Raw genomic sequence first — 23148 nt, forward strand, 5'->3', positions numbered from 1 at the left:
AAATTTGATTTGGATAAACACTCCACTCTTGAATAGTGATGGCCTTGATATGGATTCACAAAAATGCAAGAGATGGTCAAAGTGACAGCACACACCGTTGACTACATTGCAGGGCTGACATATTTGAACCACAACATCCTCCGAGTGGTAGTCATTGCTTCATCAGGGCACGATCATTTTGTGCTTCCTGGAATTGTTTTTGCAACACATATTGGGAATGAAATAGGAGAAGCAGAAAGGACGCTGCCTAATTGTATTGCTTTATTTATTGTAATCATCATATTTTGGCTGATTGCAGGAGTATTTTATAGATCCTTTAGTTTAATTCATCTAATGAGGATTTAAATGGTTTCAAACGGACCCGAAATAAATAATAAAGTAGTTTGGATTGAGACAGGACAGCAATTAAATTATTAGTTCAGAGTATGCCTTGCTTTTCAACATTGAAATGTAAAGAGAACAATGGAAAGTTTCCTCTCAGCGTTCACGCCATTGGTAAAGCACAGCTAAAATCTTTTGCTTCCAGAAAATATGAGAATGCATTAGATTAAAAAAACAAAATGTGCTTGCATATTTTGGAAAAGTATGAAGAATGAACTCGCACAACATAGGGGTATGGTTTACAAGGTGGAACAGTTCTCATGCATTTCTTGGGTGCCACAAATATGTGATAAAAATAATAGAAACCAGAAATATTTCTAAGGAAGGAATATTGAACACTATTTATTTTTTTAGTCGAATAGGCATTATTTTTTCCATAATAGAAAAATATATATATAAAAACAAATTCCCAGTCTATTTCTACACTGAGGAGCAGTGCGAAGTTGGTCAAAGGAGAGAAGGGTCATGGGCGTACCAAGGGGCTTAACTTGAGACCTATTTGTGAATAACTTTAAAGTCCGTCTCGCCAGGGGAAGTACACCACAAAGTGTGATATCAACTAAAAATGAAAATATTTTAAATAATGTTATGTCATGTAAACTACAGAGGTACGAAATTATTTGAATAAAATGTAATAATAATTTGAGTGGGCATCACTTGCCTAGGATGCAAACAGCTTGTCAGCAACTCTAGGAGCTGACTTCTTGACTGGGTGAAGATGAATATTTAAAAACTAAAAAATTGCAATAAGAAATAATTCTTTTTTAGGGCACGGGCTACAGCTTCGAAATTTCTACTTCTAATTTTTACTCACAACAGAAGAAACTATATATCACACTTATACTTTTGTTTCACTTCTTAAATTGATTTAAAAAAAAGTGACATTTTTTTAAACTGCTTGAAAATTTATGGCTTGGTCCAAATGACAGTCGTAGTTGCGCAACGCCTTCAGGCACGCTTTGAACCTTAGTTGGGCCCCTACAACTAACAGGCACGCTTACCCATTCAGAGCAGTACAGTAGAACATTTGGAAAGTATGCGCTCTTTGTGCAGATTATGCTGCAGGCTGACAAGAGTTCAAGAATGACACTTATGGACTGAAGGCCACCTACTTCAGCAACCGTACAGTATTTACACAACAACAACAAAAATACCTTGTGTATTTCAGCTTCGAGCCGTTACTGGAGTTAATTGGAGTTTTTTTTCCATAGCACTAAATTATATGTTGGGAAACCAGTAAACAAGCAACTAGACTCAGTGTAAATCATCTACAATTTGTCAATTCGAAAATCCACCAAGAAACCAGCAAACGTGCCACAGCATAGTATCGCATTTGCCTTACGATTTGACTACATAGAACTAAAGAATAAAGCAACAAGTTCGAATAAGGTGTATGCTTCCAAAAAATACATATTTCAACAAGAGTTATTTTGCTGGGGCCTAGGCACCACGACATTTCCACATTTAATTAGACTTATTATCTGATGGAAGCGAGGAACAACGAGAATCCAGCTAGCCTCCAGAGAAAGAAAACGTCTTTTATATTTTTAATCACCTGACGTTACAAGTTTAGTTTACATGCCACATTAAAACAAACACATTTGAATGTGCCTTTCGTTTTACATAGGTAAGCGTAAAATTCCAAACTAAAAGGCTGCCCCCGGATTTAAAATAGTAACTGGTTTGCAGTGGTCTAACAATGCTGCTATTTTTATTAATACAAAACGAAGACATGAGAAATAACAATAAAGATGAGACTACTGGCAAGCGTTTGTAAAACATGGCTCAGCCCGGTTGTAAACTAATTAAAGAACATGTTTGACAGGATGGAACATTCTGGAGCTACAATGTAGCTTACTCTGGTGGAAAATCAACAAAAGTAACAAAAAAGAAAGAAATAAAAAAACTGCATCTGAAATACTAGAGTTTTTTTTCTTGAGTACTTACTTTCGTTAGCATTCCGTAGACGGCTAGGCATAAAAGAAAATTTTGCGTATGGTCTTGTCACGGAAACTGTGGGTGCTAAAAGGAGAAAAAAAATAGATACACAATGAGTTTTTGTTTTTTTACAATAAGAAAAAAAACAATGGCAGAATAATCTGCTCAATTTCTAGAGTATCAATTCACTTTTTCAGCTTCGAAAAAAACGGATGCATTGGTTAAAAGGTCTATAAAACACACGAGAAAGCCTTAAACCCCACACATTTACTATGAATAGAGAGTTTAGTTATGGAATGCCAAATGGTTTCCTAACCTTTGACCGAATTGGTCAATCTGACACCTGCTTTCTGCATCTACCTGGTGGTTCTAAAAGGAAGCTCCCTACACTGGGGTTGTTCAATAGTGAGCCACAAAGAACTGGTTCATTACAATCTTAAGTTACTACTTACATGATTTTTAGTAATTGTATGCAAGCACATTCCATGTAGATATCCTAAAAACATTGTATGGATCTGACTCTCCTGAATCAAAGCTGAATATACTTGTGCTGCACAGAATATCCAAAACTTTATAGGACATTGGTAAACTACATTTGTACACTTTAACAATTTCTCTTAACATTCCTTAACTTTTCCTCAGCAGTCCCAAGAACACCAACTAAATCATAGTGGAATCTGAGGAATAAAAACAACAACTTTGACTGGCAAGTCTTAGAAATACTGTGGTGATTAGAACATGGTCTATGGGAGTCCATAATAGGTGATGGTTTATATGTGCAGACATTTAAACTTACTAGCACCACCATTGTTATTTATCATTTCTCAAGGTTTGCTTTCTTCAGTAAGACATCTTGAGAGGTAACAAGTTTAGTCTATTGGACAGCCAGCAAATTAATGACAAATAATGTTGCAGTTCTAAAGGTCCATTTGGCTCTCAACACTTTGACCAAAAGATGCAAATGATAGTAAAAACGATTGCTTCGGATTGAATTTAATATATATATATATATTGAAATAGGATACAATGGTCTGTATACTAGTACCAGCAGTGTTTGCCAGAATTTGATTTCTTACCCAAAAAATAAATAAACATATCTTGGCGGGTGTAGGGCTGTTTCCTTAATCTAAACCACATACATTTCCAACATAAAACAGCACAATCTATACCATCACACTGAAATGTATTTAAGGTTCTAGAATTCTTCTGAAATATAAGATATTTCCATTCTCTTAGGGTGGTACATCATATAGGTTTGCACCAATCTCTAGAATGGGTTTTTAATTTTCAAGCAAATGAGAATTTTGCTTTAGGCCCGTTCTTGGATATCTAACATCACAGCCAGCTGGAGATAATGGATGAAAAGATCTTAATGAACATAACATTACTTCATTGTGGGCTTTCTTTGCTATTTTCCCAAGCCATGAATGTACATTTCTGCACTCAGAAGAGTTGCTACAAGATAAATACTTCTAAAATCACATAAGTACATACTAAGAACTCAGCATGACAAAGCACAGTCATTTCCACGTCTTTAGGCCAATTTACATTATGCAGCTGGATACTGGATTTAATTAGTTAAAAGACATATATATTTACATAGGCTGCAGTAAACCGGTTGAAAGCAGATCAAATAATCTTGGGCAGAGATGTGGGGCCAGATGGTAACTTCACGAGTAATATGGGCAATGCATCATCATGTTCAGATTAAATGGTCGAAGATGTTATGTAAATAAAGGCACAACTTCATAAGGGGCTATGGCAATTGGGTTTTATTAGGAACTCTGGATGGTTGTGCAGGTTTTTATTGAAACATGTGTTTTCATTTAGCGGTCCCTTAAATACATCATTGTTCAAGTCAAACAGGAAACAAGCACGTCCATCTCCTAGGTAAACACACTCCAGCCTAGGAATAGTCGGTAAACGTCACATGCACAGCACCACTTACAGCTTTACATTCTGCAAAGCCAATTTCTTGTGCAAATCTGGGAGGGTGATCGCACACTTCAGGCAGTCATAGAGACATCTGTCAAAAAAGTTACTTTTTCGCCACTATAAAACATAACTACCACTTGTTGGATACAGACCACATATTTTCTCCTCTCTCAATACACCACCGTTATCTAATTTTCTAAAAACATACTACTTGAACACTTTTTTGAAAAGTTATCAATTTAGATTTGCATGAAGTATTTAGAAAATAACTATAGTTATTGCATCCTCCCTAACACTGCAGGTGTGGGAATATGTTTACAGTGTGTAAAGCACCATCTACTCATTGTACAATCAAGCCTTACCCAACATTGGCATTTCTGTAGTTGTGGGTAGCACACAAATGCTCTCGTGGTCAATATGACGGATATCTGTAAACAGCAGAATTGTCTTGGACACATATTCAAAGTACTTCTTCGGGACAAACTGACCCTCATAAAAAGGAAAGTCTTCAATAAACTCCTAAAGAAAGAAGAAAACAGATCTTAGAAGATGGATGAATTACACAAACAGCTTTCATTGCATTTGAAACACTAAGACAGCACAACAGATTTGTGTTGCTTCTAAAATGTTGCACAATCTACACCAGTAGTCTAGCGAATGCATTTTTACTGGGTTAGGGTACGAGGGAAGGGGCATGGACGTAGGCTCTGGTTTTAAAACGTGGTTAAAAAGCTAGAAATGTAACTGCCACAATGTTTTTAGAAGTATCTACACATGTCCTTGGAACAGTTTTAAGGTCGCAAGGATAGATATTTTCCACTCAATCTGGAGGCAAAGCTTCAGCCCCTCCTCCCCATCGCTCTCATCCTCTTCAGCGAGATCACTGCACTTGCTCAAGAGGTGGGATAACGGCATGGAGGGCAGTGCTGTGGAGCAGGGGTCTGCTTCAATGGCGTACAAGGAGTGAGGTATGGATAATGGGCCACCCAGGTGCAATGTACTGAGGAGCGATACGCCGTCAAAATGATTGACCTATACGAGCCCAAATGATGTGTAGTGTGTGTGTAAATGGGCCAATACGTGGAGCAGGCTTCAGTACACGTGACCTTGTCCAATAGTTTGATCATCAGCACTTTTAGGGTTGGAAGCTGCATGTTCATGTTAAGCAGGGAGCCCTCTCGCGATGAGCATCATATTGGGAGAATTTAACATTTCATGAAACTTTGAGGTGAGATTTCTGCTTTTCATAGCTTTATCACAACATTATTATCCCAACGAACAATGTGCAAAAGGGGCATAAGTATGGGCATAATGGAACTGCCGACACCCGGCATTCTATTTGCAAACAAAACCGGGCATGATGTGTGCAAAGGAAACAAGCACCTGCGCAAAGTGTCACCTAGAAGCACACATACTAGACACAGGTGGCCAGTGTGTGGGATGAGACGGTAAATGATTGTTTTTAATGTAGCTTGTTAAACCTGTAGCTTAATTCCAATTTTCCAACTAAAGGCATCAAGTGTTTCATTACTTGTGCATTTGCACTTTCCAGTTTGCTGGAGAAGAGAACGTCTTCATATTACAAGCCAAGAAGCATTAGAATGGACTTACTCACTACACCCGCCTGAAGGGAATCTCTGACCTCATTTGAAATGGAGAATGCTTGGTTGACTGCAAAATAAAAGATGACAGTCTGCTTCAAATGTCAGTCCACCTTTCACTAATGCTACCCTCAGGGCAGGTGTGAGTTTACAGCTGTGCTGGGGGTAGCACATTGACTGTAATAAGGCGTACTGGCCCGGCGCGCCAAATTTAAGGTGCACCATAGTGCAGACTGGGGCAGTGTGCCTTGGTACCCTAACACTGGTAAAATAGGTTTGAAGATTTCAGTCGCAAAACATGAAGAATCCAACGCTAGGTGATGCAAATTTGTACACCTCTTACTTCTATGCAGGGTTCTGTAGTGCTTTTGGAATTGAGAGCCATTTCTAGTACTATGATACGAATTCATCAAACTCAACGTTGTCTGTTGGCATTGTTGTTGGTTGTGTTTCTCAAAGTTTAGAGGCGAGTAGGATAGGAGAAATATACATCGCATAGGGACTCCTGCTTAATCAGTGGGTTTGTGTTCAAGCCAGCGGTCACTGCCCGACAGCTGTGCATGAATACATATTGAAATCCTTTACTTCTGCATTCAAAAGTGAACACAGGCTCAGAAAATGGTTCCCATTGGAGACCGTTCAGGTCAGATTTTAGCCACTCTGAACTTTATACCAAACCAAACCTTCGCTCTGGTCGACATTTATTATTTATTGAAATGTGTTCAGGTTAGGATAGAAATATCCCTTTCTTGTATTTCTGGCCATAATAGGTTGGTCATTCTAGGGATAAGAGTTGTGAAATACAGGAGTACTGCAGGAATTAGCGATTTTAGCTTTGCTGCTAGAGGGAATTTCTACTCCATGCAGGATTAAAAGCGCACAGAGGGGAAATGAAAGCAGACTGCCGCCACCCAGTTACATACCGTACACCCATTCTGATCTATTCGATGCTGTAAATTTGAACTGAAAGAACAGATCTGTGCTCTCCGTTGCTCTACAAAAAGCAGCATTTCGTGGTCTACAGCCCACTTTCAATTTGCATCTGGTGCCACATTGGAGGTCTAGACGGTGCACTTGCCACCTTGGAAAAAGCAGCCACATGCTGCTCTGAAGGGAGGTGGTGTGTGCTCTTCCACCATGGACTCCAATACCAAATTGATTTTCAGCACCAGTTTTGAAAGTTGCTGGATCGGATTCACAAATTTCCATGCAAACGCAGCGCAGTTCACCAGATATTGGTGAAGGGTCTCATCTGGTACTATTTGTAGGGCTTTAAGTGGGCCGAGTCTTGCCAGTGCTGAGCACCAGCAGTTCTTAAAAGCAGGTGCTGGGACGGGACCCTATTGGGCAGTAGTGGCCAGTGATGGGACTACTGCCGGGCGGTGATGCAGGCGGGGGAGGGGCAGTAAAATGAGGAATATGGACGCACAGAGGTAAGTAAACAAACAAATAAAATGAATTTTGTTGCGCGCACTGCATCACCAAATGTGATGCAGCGCGCAAATTTAGTTTTAGTCATTTGTTTGTTTACTTATTTCTGTGCTGCCGTATTCCAGATTTTACTACCCCCACCCTACCATCCCTCCACCTGTGTCACCGCCCGGCAGCACTCCCACCACAGGCCGCTACTGCTATAGGGCTTTCCATTTCTGCCCTCACCCTCAGGTTGGAAAAGAAAATCTTAACTCTGCAGCAGTACCACAGCTCAAAGACTTTGATGTAAATTCAAAGGGACTCGGGTTTAGTTCTTTCATGGTCTCATCATTTCAGAACTGAAGCATGTTCCATATTATATACAACAAAGCCATAGACGTTGCTAATTTATTATATGCAACAAACAACCATTGACAAAGCCAATAGCACTAGCTGTTGTAGGTGTAAAGTTACTTTTTTTGTATTATATAGCTGGATGCACTGATAGAAGCAGAAAAATACCGGTGGAGCAGCACACTACACTCAGCTAAGCACAGTTTTTAGTGTACTACGCGCTAAATTACATCGGCCACATCCCTCTGCGAGACCCCCGGTTTTTCCACTCCACTTAAAGCCCTGACTAACACCTCACAGTGGCACGGCTCATCCACTACTAATTTGCACAATTGGGTCCCACTTTCCTTCTGAATGGTATAAGTCTAAAGTTTGGATCAAGCAAATATAAATCTTATAAGATAACAGGGAGTTCAACATTTCACAAATTCCATATAATTCTGTTGAAAGTGCGTTAGAAGAACTGAGCCATTCCTTTACTTAGTTACAACTGAAATTGAAGTTATTCGTAAACAGGCAATTCAAAGAATGCGTCTTTAGCTACACAGAAAAAACGACAATATTTTGTAAAAAAAAAAAACTACCTTTCAACTCCCCCTTATTTGATTGCACCGAAGAACGATTACAGTCTTCTCGAATGGCAGTGGGCGAATGTCTGATTGACACGTGCTTTGTACTTGAATACCGCTAAGGTCAGGGACGTGTGTGTTGCTGCCACTGGATTAGGTAATTTTTTTACGATGGCCTGAAAATGACAGACAGCATGTTGCTCACAGTAGGCCGGCAATTAACGTTAGGCCTCTAGCCATCTTATTCTCAGCGGGGGACACCCAGTGCATGCCTGCTTGGCGGAGCTTTTGTTTCCCTTCCTTCCAGGTGCTTTACATGTTTGACAGGTATTTGCAAAATGTTGTTCCAGTCCATTGAAAGCACACTTTGTCTCTTTGTCATGGGTTCTTAGGAATGCAGTACTGAAACCACCCTGCCCTTCAGTAGGGGGGAGATGTGTTATTCCATGAAATGCTCTTGACTAACATAAATGAGTACTGTTGCTGCACTGTCATGTAGTTTTCAGTCATACAAGGGGTATATACTGAAAATAACCGTAGGAATCAAGTTTGGAGATTGGAGTGATTCACAGGTATACCAACCACCAAACCCACCAGCACTTTCAAGGAGGAATAAAGACTTCAGCATATCAGATGTCCAGGAACCATAGTGGGGAGGGGGCAGATAGCTTTGCCTCTGTGACTCTCATGTGTGGGAAGTTGTGTAAACTACGCCAGTAACACTGAATTGAATCAATTTGAAGATTATCTCTCCCAAATGTGTTAACCAGAGTTTATCGTTTTTGTAACTTGAATTTGCAAAGATAGATATTTAAAAAATACATAATGGGGAAGCCAGGGCTGGGCACGTCCCCACGAGAAGGGCTGCATTGAGTTATAATAAGTTTGAGAGAGATGTACCACAAGTGAAAAGCAGAAAAGTTCAGTTGGCTATTGCAACTGCTTCGTTCTTCCATTGGAATAGGATAAATTAGTATGGGATTGTAAAAAAAAATGCACAAAATAAATGTGGAATTGCACTCTTAAACAGGACAAGTGTCCAGTATGTAAGTTAGATATTTACTTAAAGACAAAAACTTTAAATCATGGATAAGTTGGAGTCTAATTATTGAAAACGTCACAAATGTGTAAGGTTATACATTACCGCGTTGTCCTCGAGTTGGGGAGCAAGGCAATTTCGGATTCCATGGAGGATTGCTGTGAGATTACTCATGATCGAATAGTTTTGTGAAGTATTTGCAAATTTTTGAATTAAACTTGTGAGGCTGTTAGACACTTTGTGAACCATCAAATACACCCAGCACTGCTTTGACTGCAAGGAAGAAAAATACAGCATTCTGTAAATTCCACACTTAAACTGTGAACAGTTCAGTTTTAATTACTATATTTCATCAACGTGGGTGAGCTCTTTGGTAATAAACCAGAGGTTTGCAGTCGGAGTAAAAAACGGAAGCTTGACATTTCACTCCGCAAATTTTACATCTTGTATTTCCCATAACTCCAAATTGAATTGAACACCTTTGAAAATTGCAAACCAATTTTAGGATACTATAGAAAATTAATTTTGTGTTTAACACCATGTAGATTTCCAAACATTACCAGTGGCCAAACCAGGAAAAAAGACAGTTACAGAAAAAAAACCACAAATGTATACAAATTTGATGAATAGGCACGCTGGTTAATGCACTGAAAATCAAGTCAAAGTAGGATGCAAGTGTATACAGTTTTTCATCTTAAATCGGTTTTAAAACATGTGTATTCTGGTAAAGTTAACAGACAAAATTCACCAAATATTTTATCAAGTTTTTTTAGCCGGCCATTTAAGTCCATAGAGCAATTTGGGTACAAATTTAAAGTTGCAAAAGTCTGCCATTTGCTAGACAGGGAATGACAGGAGGGGCTAGAAAAAACACACACAATCTATAAATTTAGCTTCCAAACGTTAATGTAAGCACAGAGTAAGTTAGCAAGAAATATACCAGGTTGTTGAATTATTATTATTATTTTATTACTTACCTGGCGGCCAGCTGGCTGGCAGTCGTCTCTCTTCCATCAGCGTTGTGATTGGGGAATGGAAGCCGGGCCATGTTCTCCACCCAAGCTAGAATGCAGCCTGTGTGGAGAACATGCTATGTGTGCATTAATGTTTTGCCGGCCCTAGAGGGACGGCCAAACTTTCATGCGCACTTAGGAGGATGTCAACACTTCCCCCCCCCCCCCGTGCAGCCCAGCCCTGCCCCACAACACTGCCCCAGCACAGAAAAAGAAAATGATAACTCAATGTTATCATTTTATTTTTCCTTTTTTTGCCATGCTGAAAGGCAGTGGGTGGATACTCCTCCACCTTAGCGGAGAAGTCGCCCCTGCATTGTAATTTAAAGCAATACAGATATTTTTAATACAAAAGCAACATTAATGGACTACTCTTTGATGCCCTCTGGAAAAAAGAAATCCATCTTATTTAAATGCAGGACAGACATCCATGGAGACCGAACATTCGCTCGATGAAGGACCAGACAAAAACAATTAGGGACTTATTAAAACTTTAGGGGTCCACCAGCGGCACCCCACCTCTTCGACCACAGGAGGAACGCCAGCATAATTACTGCCCCGACCACTGCGCCACTGCCACGGGATCCTGGCGGATGCGGCAGTCCTGCGGCGGTATGACCCCACACTCAATATGGTGGCCGGACCGCCACCTTGAGTACAGTAGTCCTGTTGACCATCCTACTCTTAATAAGGCCCTTAGGCTTGTGTCATGTTTATCAATCTAGTGTTAAATCCCAAAAAATTAAATAAAAATAGCCTCTTTGTAACTTCTTTGCAGCAATGCAAAAGTGAGGACTCTAGGCTATTTCACTTCACTGCATTAAAAATTACTTTTCTAATAAAATCTTCCATTGAAATCAATTTCAGTGAAAAGAACACTTTGTACGAGTTAGACTGGTTTATCAATAGGGCAGTAAAAGCATAAATGTTAACTAAAGCAAAGGTGTACCGGACAAGAAGACTTCTGTTGTCTGAACAGCAAGAAAGGGTTGCTTTTCTACAAATTGTACAAAAGCCACTGCTTGCAAACTGCAGAAATACTGCCGTCTGATCAAAAATTCAGAGAATCACCTGCATACATTAGGGAAGAGCAGGAGGTTTTAGATTGTTGGAGACATTCTCCTTTCTAACTTACTACACTTTGAAACCAAAAACCATTCACTTAAACACTTATAAGGAGTTGGATGCTGGTGAAATCTGTAAACTGCCCCATCTAATGTGGAAAGAAGATCCACCATATTGCTTCACACACCTTTAGCAAGGCTAAGGCCTTACAATTGCGTCAAATTTAGGAATTAAACCAGGTTGACTGACGGACACCACTGAAGCGGTCTCATCAGTTAAAAGAAGACAAAAATCGTTCTCAAGAATGAATATTCCCTTCGTTTGTCTGAGCTTAAACAAACTAGCCAAGAAGACCCCAAGAAGCCAATCTTTAAAATAAACAATATTACTATTTAATGACTTTTGCAGGTGAAATGTGCTGGACATTGAAGCCACAGGCCCTCCATCTAAACAAACCTCTTCAGTCACAACCATGAACATGAACAATTTGTGGGTAATGGTTGTACTACAAAGTGCTACATCCTTTTGCTTTCTTCTTGTCTGTCAATTCTATTTATTATTTACAAAGACCGTAATAATAATGTATAGGCAGTATAAAGGAAATATATATCCTTTACAGTGTTATAATAACTCTATAGAAAAACAAACATGAAAACTCAAATTCCAAAACACGTAAACTATTTAACAGCTAAAACATAACATTTTATTTGCCCAGCAACAAAATTGTTTGTTTGTACTGAATGTCCATGTGCAATCCACCCCAGTCAGACACTTTACGGCTTTTTATGCGTGGGGTGTACACCTTGAAGAATTGAAGTAGGTGGTATCCACCAGCAGCATAGCTGGCGACTAGACTTTTATGATGATGAATCACACATAAAATATTACTTTAATAACAATTACCATTTTAATCGCTCAAGTTAGAGAAGCTGTACATACCAAAGATGGCATATCTGGGACATATTCCAGGGATATATTGTAGTCGTTTGGGAGATTTCCGACCTGGAAGAAATGCAACCTTATTAAAAATGTCTTGTAAATGGATAATGACATCTCAATCTGAGCCGGCACACGTTTTGAATGCCTTTTGTAAAATCATGCACTGCCACATATAGATCGGAAGCCATCTTTTCAGCAAGTTGTTCCATTGCAATTCTAAATAGGAGCACCGCTCCAACATGAAATTCAAGCCTTGCGTCAGATATGCGTTTCTTTTTCCCTTAAAAAACATTCACTATCGCTGCATACAGAAGGTTCTATTGCGGTTCCATGCCATATCACAAGACCTCATGCTTAGTCCATAAATCAGGAAGTTAAGTACATTTAATTCAATGTCAAATAAAAACAGAGGCCGGAATACATCTGCAACAGGATATGCAAGCTAAAACGGTGATGAAATGCACCCACTTTGTTTTACTCTAACATCAGTAAGAAATGTTGCTGACCATCAATTGCAAGAACCCAGGATCAATAAATTTAACAGTAGAATAGGAAAAACTGACAGGATACCAAGACTTGATGAAAAAGTTCAATTAGCAGCAATTTCGGCATGATTACCTCTGGTCTCAGTGTTCATAAAGCAGTTGCTACGAAAAATTGGAACTGGCGGAAATTTCAAAACACTTTTGCATAGACAGATCTGGAACAATACTTGTGCTACATGAAGCAGCCATCATCTGATTTTTCAGTGGCTTCTATCAATCAATATTTGTGGAGTACAGCACAGTCACCCCTAAGGGGAGCTGGGCGCAGTCTCTCCATTGAAGAGCCAGGTCGCAAGGCTTTCTGAAGTCTTCCAGTGAGGGGGCTGGACGGAGCTGGACAGGAAGGTTGTTCCAGGTCTTGGTAGCAATGTAGGAGAAGAATCAGCCACTGCTGAGGCTGCAACAGATGAAGGGGTATGTGCGAGGGTAAGTGAAAAGGAGCCCAGGTGCCTAGCGGGTTGGTGGTTGAATAGGCAGGTCATAGGTCATGGAGGGCTTTGTAGGTGTGCGTGAGGAACTTTACCTGGCATCTTTTCTGAATGGAGAGCCGGTGGGTTGGGGGGGGGGGGAAGAGGGGTGATGTTGGTTCGTTTGTGGAGATCCAGGGTGAGTCTGGCTGTAGCATTCGGTATGGCCTAGAGTCTTCTGAGGAGCTGGGTTTAGATGCCTAATAAACCAAAAGATATGCCAGAACTGAGATATTGATTTAACCTGAAGGTTTTGTTCATAAGTTAGAAAAACAGATTCCAACCTACGCTGTTGCTAGTTAATAGCAATTTATTCAATTGTTTTCAAAAGAGAATTTTTAAACAGTTTAATACATTTTTTACAACACTACACCAATATTTATACAGCACTCATTCACCTAGTCATCCATATCACAAGCATACAAAATCAGGCATCCATATGTACACGGAATTTCAGAATGATCACGAAGGAAAGATAACGACACCAAGATTAGAAAGGGAGAGACAAAGAAACAAAGGCTGCTCATACAATATTCATCTGTGATATACCATATATCTATACATATATACAAAAATTGGAGATTAATCATAAACAACTTAGATGATGTCACACATTGTATATACACATGTTCAGGGTATCGGAATTCACAGTTGTTTGAATTTTCAGTTTAGAGAGAGCAGCACTCTGCAAGGGGCCTACGCGTTTCGAGTCCTATACAATGAAGGGACTCTCATCAGGGCCGGGGAAATTATCTAAAAAGAAAAATGGAATATCTTCAATGTCAAGACCACTGTCGGTAAATTATAAGCAATGAAACCCGTTCCTTCACTCAGCTTACCCTACTGGTCTGCAAGGCCACTTCACAGGTGTAGAACACTGGGATGCAGGCAGTCGCGCTCACTGGGGGGTGACGAAGTTACACTGGGGGGTGAAGGGCAACGGTTAGCCTAGATGCAGAGCAAGTGGCTTAAAATATGCTCTCGGATGGGCAGGTTCTTACCTTATTTATTCCAACGGACCGTGTAGGTATTCTCAAGAGTGGAGAACCCTAGATAGAGCCCAACGGGGTGAGAAGTACCTGGGGGAAGTAAAAGGGCGGAGCATGAGGAATTGAACGCCGCCTAGGAGGTTTGGAGTACCTATCTAGGTAAATGTATAACTCCTACCTCTATCGGTGGGGTTTGGTGCTCAATCAGCACGGCGTCCCACTTGAATTAGGACGGATGCTGGAAAGTTTTCTATGAACTCCTGGAAAAGAGTTAAGAAAGTGTAATTCACCAAGGTGCTTGAGCGTGGGGGTGTAACAAGCAGAAAGCTACTCCTCATGGCGGGGGAAAAAATTGGCAAACCTGAGGGGATTGGTATCCTCGTATCGGTCGGCGTCTCCGGAGCGCTGATCCGTCGCGCATGCGCAGTGGATGGCGGATCCGAAGGGGGAGCCGTTAATGTAGCGAGGTCCGGGAAGGGCGCTACTCTATGGCGCATGAGCGCAAGGCTGGCAAGTGTACAAGGAACGCTACTCTCTGGCGCTGGTGCGCTGGGAAGGGAAAATGATACGGAGGCAGAGTCGGAGCTACGACCTGTGCAACCCAGTTTCTAAAGACAGCTTACTTCTGTTAGAAAACAGTCGCATCGAACAGGCGGACAGGGGGGCCTGTGGGGGACAGCGAGTTACCAGGGACCTCAGAGTTTGTATATTTCTGATAGTTCATTAAGGCCAGTCACGGCCGTGTTGAACTTCACAATTAAGAGTGCTTCCCTTTTGGAGAGTCTGGCATCCCAGTCACCTCCTCTGGGGTCGCGCTCAACCTTGGAAATTATTGTCCATTGCAAGTCCTTGAGTTGGTGACCCAGTCTGTTCCAGTGATTAACCAATAGACTACGTATTTCGATTTACAATTGCTGTGGGTTTCGTGTTTCCATGAAATGCCTCTGTGCTGGAACAGAGATCCCTCTATCGTGGATTCGCAGCATACACAGGTGCCACATTTGTGGTGCCCAAGCTATGTGATCGTGGTGATCCCAGAAAACTGGTTTCAAATTGTATGAAAAGAGCTAGGTGGACTCCGAGGGAGACCCTCTTGGAGAGACGCATTAAGCCTAAGCTTAAACGCCAAGTGTGTGTGACCACGTTCTGTCCCAACGCCAACCAGTTAAAGAAGGTGATAAATCAGAACTGGCACCTCGTAAAAAATCTTGAGGAATGCCTAAGGGAACCTCCCCTTTTTGCTTTTAAAAAAGATAAAAGCATTGCCAATTTTGTGGTAAGAGCAGCCACCCCCAAACAAACCCCCCCCACCATCAGACAAATGATGGGACTCAATCCGATCACAGGGCACCACAAATGTGGCACCTGTGTATGCTGCGAATCCACGATAGAGGGATCTCTGTTCCAGCACAGAGGCATTTCATGGAAACACGAAACCCACAGCAATTGTAAATCGAAATACGTAGTCTATGGGATCCTGTGCCCTTGTGGACTCCTGTATATCGGGAAAACCAACCAAGAGGCAAGACAAAGGATTTCCCAACACAAATCCAGATTAAAAAATCGGGTTGAAACAGCTCCATTGGTTAATCACTGGAACAGACTGGGTCACCAACTCAAGGACTTGCAATGGACAATAATTTCCAAGGTTGAGCGCGACCCCAGAGGAGGTGACTGGGATGCCAGACTCTCCAAAAGGGAAGCACTCTTAATTGTGAAGTTCAACACGGCCGTGACTGGCCTTAATGAACTATCAGAAATATACAAACTCTGAGGTCCCTGGTAACTCGCTGTCCCCCACAGGCCCCCCTGTCCGCCTGTTCGATGCGACTGTTTTCTAACAGAAGTAAGCTGTCTTTAGAAACTGGGTTGCACAGGTCGTAGCTCCGACTCTGCCTCCGTATCATTTTCCCTTCCCAGCGCACCAGCGCCAGAGAGTAGCGTTCCTTGTACACTTGCCAGCCTTGCGCTCATGCGCCATAGAGTAGCGCCCTTCCCGGACCTCGCTACATTAACGGCTCCCCCTTCGGATCCGCCATCCACTGCGCATGCGCGACGGATCAGCGCTCCGGAGACGCCGACCGATACGAGGATACCAATCCCCTCAGGTTTGCCAATTTTTTCCCCCGCCATGAGGAGTAGCTTTCTGCTTGTTACACCCCCACGCTCAAGCACCTTGGTGAATTACACTTTCTTAACTCTTTTCCAGGAGTTCATAGAAAACTTTCCAGCATCCGTCCTAATTCAAGTGGGACGCCGTGCTGATTGAGCACCAAACCCCACCGATAGAGGTAGGAGTTATACATTTACCTAGATAGGTACTCCAAACCTCCTAGGCGGCGTTCAATTCCTCATGCTCCGCCCTTTTACTTCCCCCAGGTACTTCTCACCCCGTTGGGCTCTATCTAGGGTTCTCCACTCTTGAGAATACCTACACGGTCCGTTGGAATAAATAAGGTAAGAACCTGCCCATCCGAGAGCATATTTTAAGCCACTTGCTCTGCATCTAGGCTAACCGTTGCCCTTCACCCCCCAGTGTAACTTCGTCACCCCCCAGTGAGCGCGACTGCCTGCATCCCAGTGTTCTACACCTGTGAAGTGGCCTTGCAGACCAGTAGGGTAAGCTGAGTGAAGGAACGGGTTTCATTGCTTATAATTTACCGACAGTGGTCTTGACATTGAAGATATTCCATTTTTCTTTTTAGATAATTTCCCCGGCCCTGATGAGAGTCCCTTCATTGTATAGGACTCGAAATGCGTAGGCCCCTTGCAGAGTGCTGCTCTCTCTAAACTGAAAATTCAAACAACTGTGAATTCCGATACCCTGAACATGTGTATATACAATGTGTGACATCATCTAAGTTGTTTATGATTAATCTCCAATTTTTGTATATATGTATAGATATATGGTATATCACAGATGAATATTGTATGAGCAGCCTTTGTTTCTTTGTCTCTCCCTTTCTAATCTTGGTGTCGTTATCTTTCCTTCGTGATCATTCTGAAATTCCGTGTACATATGGATGCCTGATTTTGTATGCTTGTGATATGGATGACTAGGTGAATGAGTGCTGTATAAATATTGGTGTAGTGTTGTAAAAAATGTATTAAACTGTTTAAAAATTCTCTTTTGAAAACAATTGAATAAATTGCTATTAACTAGCAACAGCGTAGGTTGGAATCTGTTTTTCTAACTTATGAACAAAACCTTCAGGTTAAATCAATATCTCAGTTCTGGCATATCTTTTGGTTTATTATGTTTAAATGCTCAGCCTAACTGATGTAGAGCAAACTCTCCGTTGTTCTTTGGGTTTAGATGCCGGCATAGAGAGCATTGCCGTAGTTTAGGCGGCTAGAGACGAGGGCCTAAGTAAGTGTCTTTCTAGTGTTGGTTGGGATCCATCTCCTGGCTTAAACACAGCTCTCACTTGTATATCATTAGACAATATGCAGTAAAACAAAATCATGGCAACTCTCGGTTTCACAAGTAGTATAAAACATTGCTGCATGTTTTGGAATTGCAGTGTCGACTTTTGAATGGCACACCCAAGAAGTGTTGAAGATTCACTGTTCACGGCACAAGAACACACTAATGGGCACTAAAATGTACTAATCACAAAGAATGTTGCCGAAAATGCACGCAAAACCAACTGGATTATTCTTAAAATAAGTGCAGCTTCAGAAAACCTCAAAGGATTAGCAGAGAGACTCACAAAAAGGGCAAACTGAGCAAGGATTCTGAAACGGCTCACAGCTGGGGTGCTTGATGATAGAGGTCTGTGCTGGCACTAATTATCATCTTTGTAGACCAGTTCACAATTAACTTTAAGTTCGCCTTAGGAGCTGAAAAGGTTACATGAGACTAGCCATTTGCAGAGTAAGCATGCTAACTTACCTACACTGTGATGGACCAACTGCATTGCAAAAGGTTTTGCAATATAAATCAGCTGTTAAAACAGACACACCTTAATACTCATGTCAATGCTTAATCGTGCCTCCTTCTAAAAGGTTGATTCGAGTTTCTCTCAAGGAATCATGTTGAACGTTTCATTTACAACATGCCTTTGCCATTAGTGCAGCCTTAAACCAGATTTGGCTTAGCACTGTATGGTCATGTGTGAATGGCCACATCATTGTTAACATTTGGTTTGGGTGTTGTGTGGCGTCAGGGCATGTCAGTGTTTCAGAGTACAACTGATTGGTGTCCATTGTCCAAACTCTAATGTGTAGCCTGGCCCTTACTGGTCAATAAAGAAGTTGTATGTTGAAGAATATTATATTGTCTTTTCTGCTGCCTTTGGCTCGTTGTGGGTGTGTGGTGTAGGTGTACATTTGGGCTACTGTCACTTCTACTAGTTATGTTGCAGATGGACTCCCAGCCATCATTGTTAGAACATTCATTTTGTTTACTGGCAAATGTTGGAATGCTCATTTGATTATAGCTTTAGATGTAGCAAGAACCTAGAGGAGGCTGCACGCTCAACTAACTCTTTTATTTCTAAATGCTTGCATGAATTGCTGATTTTCAGCCCAGAAATCCCCAACTAGGTAATTCATAAAGAACTACTTGGACAAGCCCCATCATCATGGTGTGTCTACTGCTCTTTGCAAACCAAGTTAGCTAGGCCTGACTCTTAACCGCACATTGGCTTCTCTCCTCCCCCCTACATATCCAACATTTGATTTTAGATGCTAAAGATCTCCTATGCCCCCAAACTGTCCTCTTTCCATTTGCTCCTAGACTTGGAAGACCTTGTATATAACCTTCGTTGGACTGTTTTAAGCTGCTATGTGACAAAAAAGTTGCATTTTCTAACATAACCGGTACATAATAAAATCTACAAATGACCATGTAAACAAAAAGGGTACAAACATCTTGAAACATAAGCGTCCCTACAGTAAAACTGGTATACATGCAGTGTTTTTAAACCCACACATTTCATGAGAGAGATGTTGCTAAAGTCAACGGAAAGCCCCACAGCCGCAAATGCTAAGGGAGCAATGAAAAAGTACCTACAATGATTGATTCAGGTTACACAGTTAACAAAGGACACACATGCTGCCATTGATAGTGGCCTTGTACAGGCAAGCCTGCAATGTTTGAGAAAGACGTACTCACAGCACACACAACATCAATAGAGTAGCTGTTGCCAACATCTCTCCTGCTCATCCATTCACTCAAGCAGTCGTTAGGCTGCATCCTGCTAAGTGATATTGGCCACTGGCATTGGCAGACATGGCGTCTGTGACTGCCAGTACCCCTGTGGGAAATCCTCTCTCCTGGCACGAACGCACCTACATGTTCCACTGACAGGAAATTCAGTCTTGTGTGTCCCACTGTTACTACAAACAAGATGTTGGCAGTGTCCAACTATTATAGGAGTTGAGCAAGTAAGCTCTCCATGTGGCTCACTTTAAACCCTAATTTGGCAATGATTCTCAAACTGGAGAAACACACAATCGAAGGAAATACAGTTGATGGCACGATATATTGCGCAAAAGGTAACATTTTAATTTGGCTGTGGTACAACAACAGGTGAGCAGAGGGATTATTGCTCATAGGCTCCGTTAAACCAGTCTAGCTTGTATAATTACAGTCGCAAAGTGAGGTCAGTTAGAATGCCTTTAAGAAAGGGTGTATTCGGCGAAAAAGCGACACTAGGGACACAGTTGCCCAGAACATCCCATGGATAACTTGTAAATTGATTAACTTCACCCTGCATAAAGAAAACCTTTTAGACAGTGCCAAGCAAGATTAACCGGTGGATCAAAACAAGAAAGATTAGTCTAGTTCATGGAATTGTTTTTGGAACATCTGCTTCCATTTTCCAGTCTACTTAAAGAACAGGATACAAGTTATATGCAAACAAATTGAAATCAAAGTCATCCAAGTCGGATTATCTACAGATATTAATATCATGAGATAAAAAGAATTTATAACATTTAGCTTTGTGTAAAGGGGGACATAGAAGACACACTATGGAAGTTGCAGATATATCAAGTTCCCAGTTAAATTTAGAACATCATTGTGACATTATAGAAGGATTTTGCTGCTTGAACTGGTTAGTCTGTAGCCATTTGGAAGTTGCCACGGAGACTACACGAAAGACTAACATTGGCCATTGACTAAGCTTTGGTAAAATATACTAAAGAAAATTATTCAACAAAAAGGCCAATTTGTTAGGGATGTATGACATTACAATGCATGCTTTTACCACGCATGCTTTTACAATGCAAGTATTACAACGAAAACCTTTACAATGCATAGCGCTTTGGGGTGCTGGATAGTGAATAGTTTAATTTACTATTCCAATTCCAGTCCCAGTGGACACTAGGGAAGGTGTTGGATAGTAAATTAAATCTATTCCCTATCCTAGAGCGCCCCCCAGTGCAATGCGTTGTAATGGTTTGCGTTGCAATAGTTGCGTTGCAAAGGCACTGAGTGGTAAAAGTTGCATTGTAAAGGATGTTCCCCATTTGATAGAGGTAGTGGTAATGGTAGGATTAAAGATCTTGCAGAACATTTTACTGAAAATAAAATTATATATATATATATATATATATATATATATATATATATATATATATATATATATATATATATATATATATATATATATATATATATATATATATATATACACACACACACACACACACACTGTCAATTCAACCTCTCTGGCCAAAGCTGTGGCTTTCGGTGGCCTATAGTTGTAGGTGTAAAACCTATAAAGCTTTAAATGCAGGATTTGAGGTTTGATGAGGAGATTGATTAATTAATCTATCTATAGCAGCAGTTGAAGTCTACAAGGATGAGCTCCAGTATGCTGGATTCCACTTGCTACAATTTTCAAGTAGGGAGAACTAGAAGATTCCCAAAATGTGGTGTATTCGGCCACATGCAAGGCAGATGTGCAGGTTCGCTTTCAAACAATGGATGTTAAGTCTCAACTACCGGGACCCTTTTTCTCTCGCTCACCAACACATCGTTGATGAATGAATATAATAATAAAGCAATGCTACTCATATCTCCCTTTTTCAGAAACTTTTAGAAATAACTAGAAATATTACTGACACTAGTAACCCTGCATCACCACAACCTGTGTCCCCAAATGGTGCAAAAACCATAGATTTGAACAACATGCGGTCTTACAGCTGACCAGAGAACGGCAGGTTAGCAAATTTAAAATTTGAAAGCCTCAGATTGGATAAGGATACTTTAAATGGATAAGTAACACCGGTAGAAACTTCCAATTTAACAGTTTGTGAAATCAACAGCTGCCTGAGGCTCATGGTGGCAGAGGCCCATACCATTAAAAGTACAAAAGCAACATTCCTTTTAGACCTAAATAAAATTTGTAATAATGATCTATCCTTTTGTGTGGAGAATCATGTTCCTTATGCCCTACCTCTGAGCTTTGAGAAGCCATACATTAAAGAAATGTAGGTCTAGAGGGAATGTTGCTTTTGTACTTTTGATTGTTTTCCACCCTGTTCCCTGACCTGTCTAGTAATCTTTACTAGGGGGTTGCCTTGCTAATTTAAGAGGCCCATACCATTAGCCATTAAGATGTCTGGTTACAAAAGCATTCCCAACACATTAGGGACTCTGAGCAAGGTATGAAATGTAACCGGAAAGTTAGCTGGTACAAATATTGCTGTTTCATTGGAATCTCTTATTAACACCTCCTATTTCTAGAAAGCATTGTAAACAAGATACCACTATGGTTCACAAAATACGAAAATGCAGGCAAATAGGATCATCCTGATCCAAAACAGCTGTCTAGCCTGTGGAGTCCCATATGAACCCATCTTAATCCGTGTGACGTTCTACCATCAGTGATCCACCTGGTTGAGCATGGAATCAACAAACATCAATAAGTAGAGCTGGGCGAGCCACTGAAAGTTCGATCTACATGCCTGGCTTTGTTTCCGCTAGAGGGCCTCTGGGACCCTAGATCCCAAAACTAGCTGAGCTTTCATGTGGCTCCTGCCTGCCACCAACACCCTAACCTATTACACCAAGAATTTGAGATAAAACATTAACCTTTGATGTAAAACAGAAGAGGGAAAGATGCAGTATAGTAGATGAATAGCACAGTGCAAAACCAGGAAACCTAGGAATCGACCACTCTTCCTCGGTGACCAGCTTGCGTGACATGAAGTAACATTTTTATTCCACCATGCTTCCTTTTAGGTCTAGCCTGGGCAGCGCATGTGCTGCTCTGCGAGTCATGTTGCATTGGAGTATGGAATTGAAGCCCCGCACATTCTCCACCCATATTTGTCAGTTGCTTGTGTCATCGTCCTTCGTAAATGCTGGCTTCTGATTCGTTAATAGGCTTGTCTCTCCTTAGTACCGCCTAGTCTCCATTTGTTACTTACCATGAGGACTGGCACTTTTACGTTGTTGTTACACTGTATGTCTTATTTAGTCTGTAAGCACCATTTTCTTTAATAGGTTTCTCCTACTGCAGGCACTACATGCTTTCCTGCAACATTCAGCCCACCATGCACGCTTGCACGGGGCGCTTTAACAAAAAAAAAGTGCCCATACCACACTTTCACTTTAATTGCGGTCAAGGACTTTTCTTAAGACATGTCTCGTCTAAATAGGGCCGTGGCCTCTAGTAACATGAATGCGCAGAATGGGGCGCTTGTAAACAAACATTTGCAATGCAATTGGTCTCGCATTTTAGAAACTTTTTTGATTTGGTATTGTAAATGACAATGCCTTTTATTTATGTGTTTTTTTAAAAACAAAAGGCGTTGTCATTTACAATGCCAATAGCTCAAAATCTTGCAATTGCGAGACCCATTGCATTGCAAATGCTGGTTTCCTTTATCCATTTGAGGGTGAGTTCAGAAAGTGTAATGGACAAGAACCTCTCGTGTCCGAT

The 23148-nt window shown here is 41.0% G+C and overlaps 1 protein-coding gene across 3 annotated transcripts in view; it reads right to left on the reverse strand.

Moving 5' to 3' along the window:
• The window catches only part of KITLG (KIT ligand), a 160637-nt gene that overhangs the window by 68764 nt on the left and 68725 nt on the right, over positions 1 to 23148 (reverse strand). For all 3 annotated transcript variants that reach the window (XM_086918007.1, XM_086918006.1, XM_086918008.1), the window contains 4 exons: positions 12248 to 12310; positions 9336 to 9503; positions 4617 to 4773; positions 2329 to 2403 (listed from right to left, as the gene is read on the reverse strand). In XM_086918007.1, the coding sequence (XP_086774133.1) occupies positions 2329 to 2403; positions 4617 to 4773; positions 9336 to 9503; positions 12248 to 12310 (463 nt within the window). The remainder of the gene's footprint in view (positions 1 to 2328; positions 2404 to 4616; positions 4774 to 9335; positions 9504 to 12247; positions 12311 to 23148) is intronic.

The sequence above is a fragment of the Lissotriton vulgaris genome, chromosome 1_1 (genome assembly GCF_964263255.1).
Source record: "Lissotriton vulgaris chromosome 1_1, aLisVul1.2, whole genome shotgun sequence".
Classification (NCBI taxonomy): Eukaryota; Metazoa; Chordata; class Amphibia; order Caudata; family Salamandridae; genus Lissotriton; species Lissotriton vulgaris.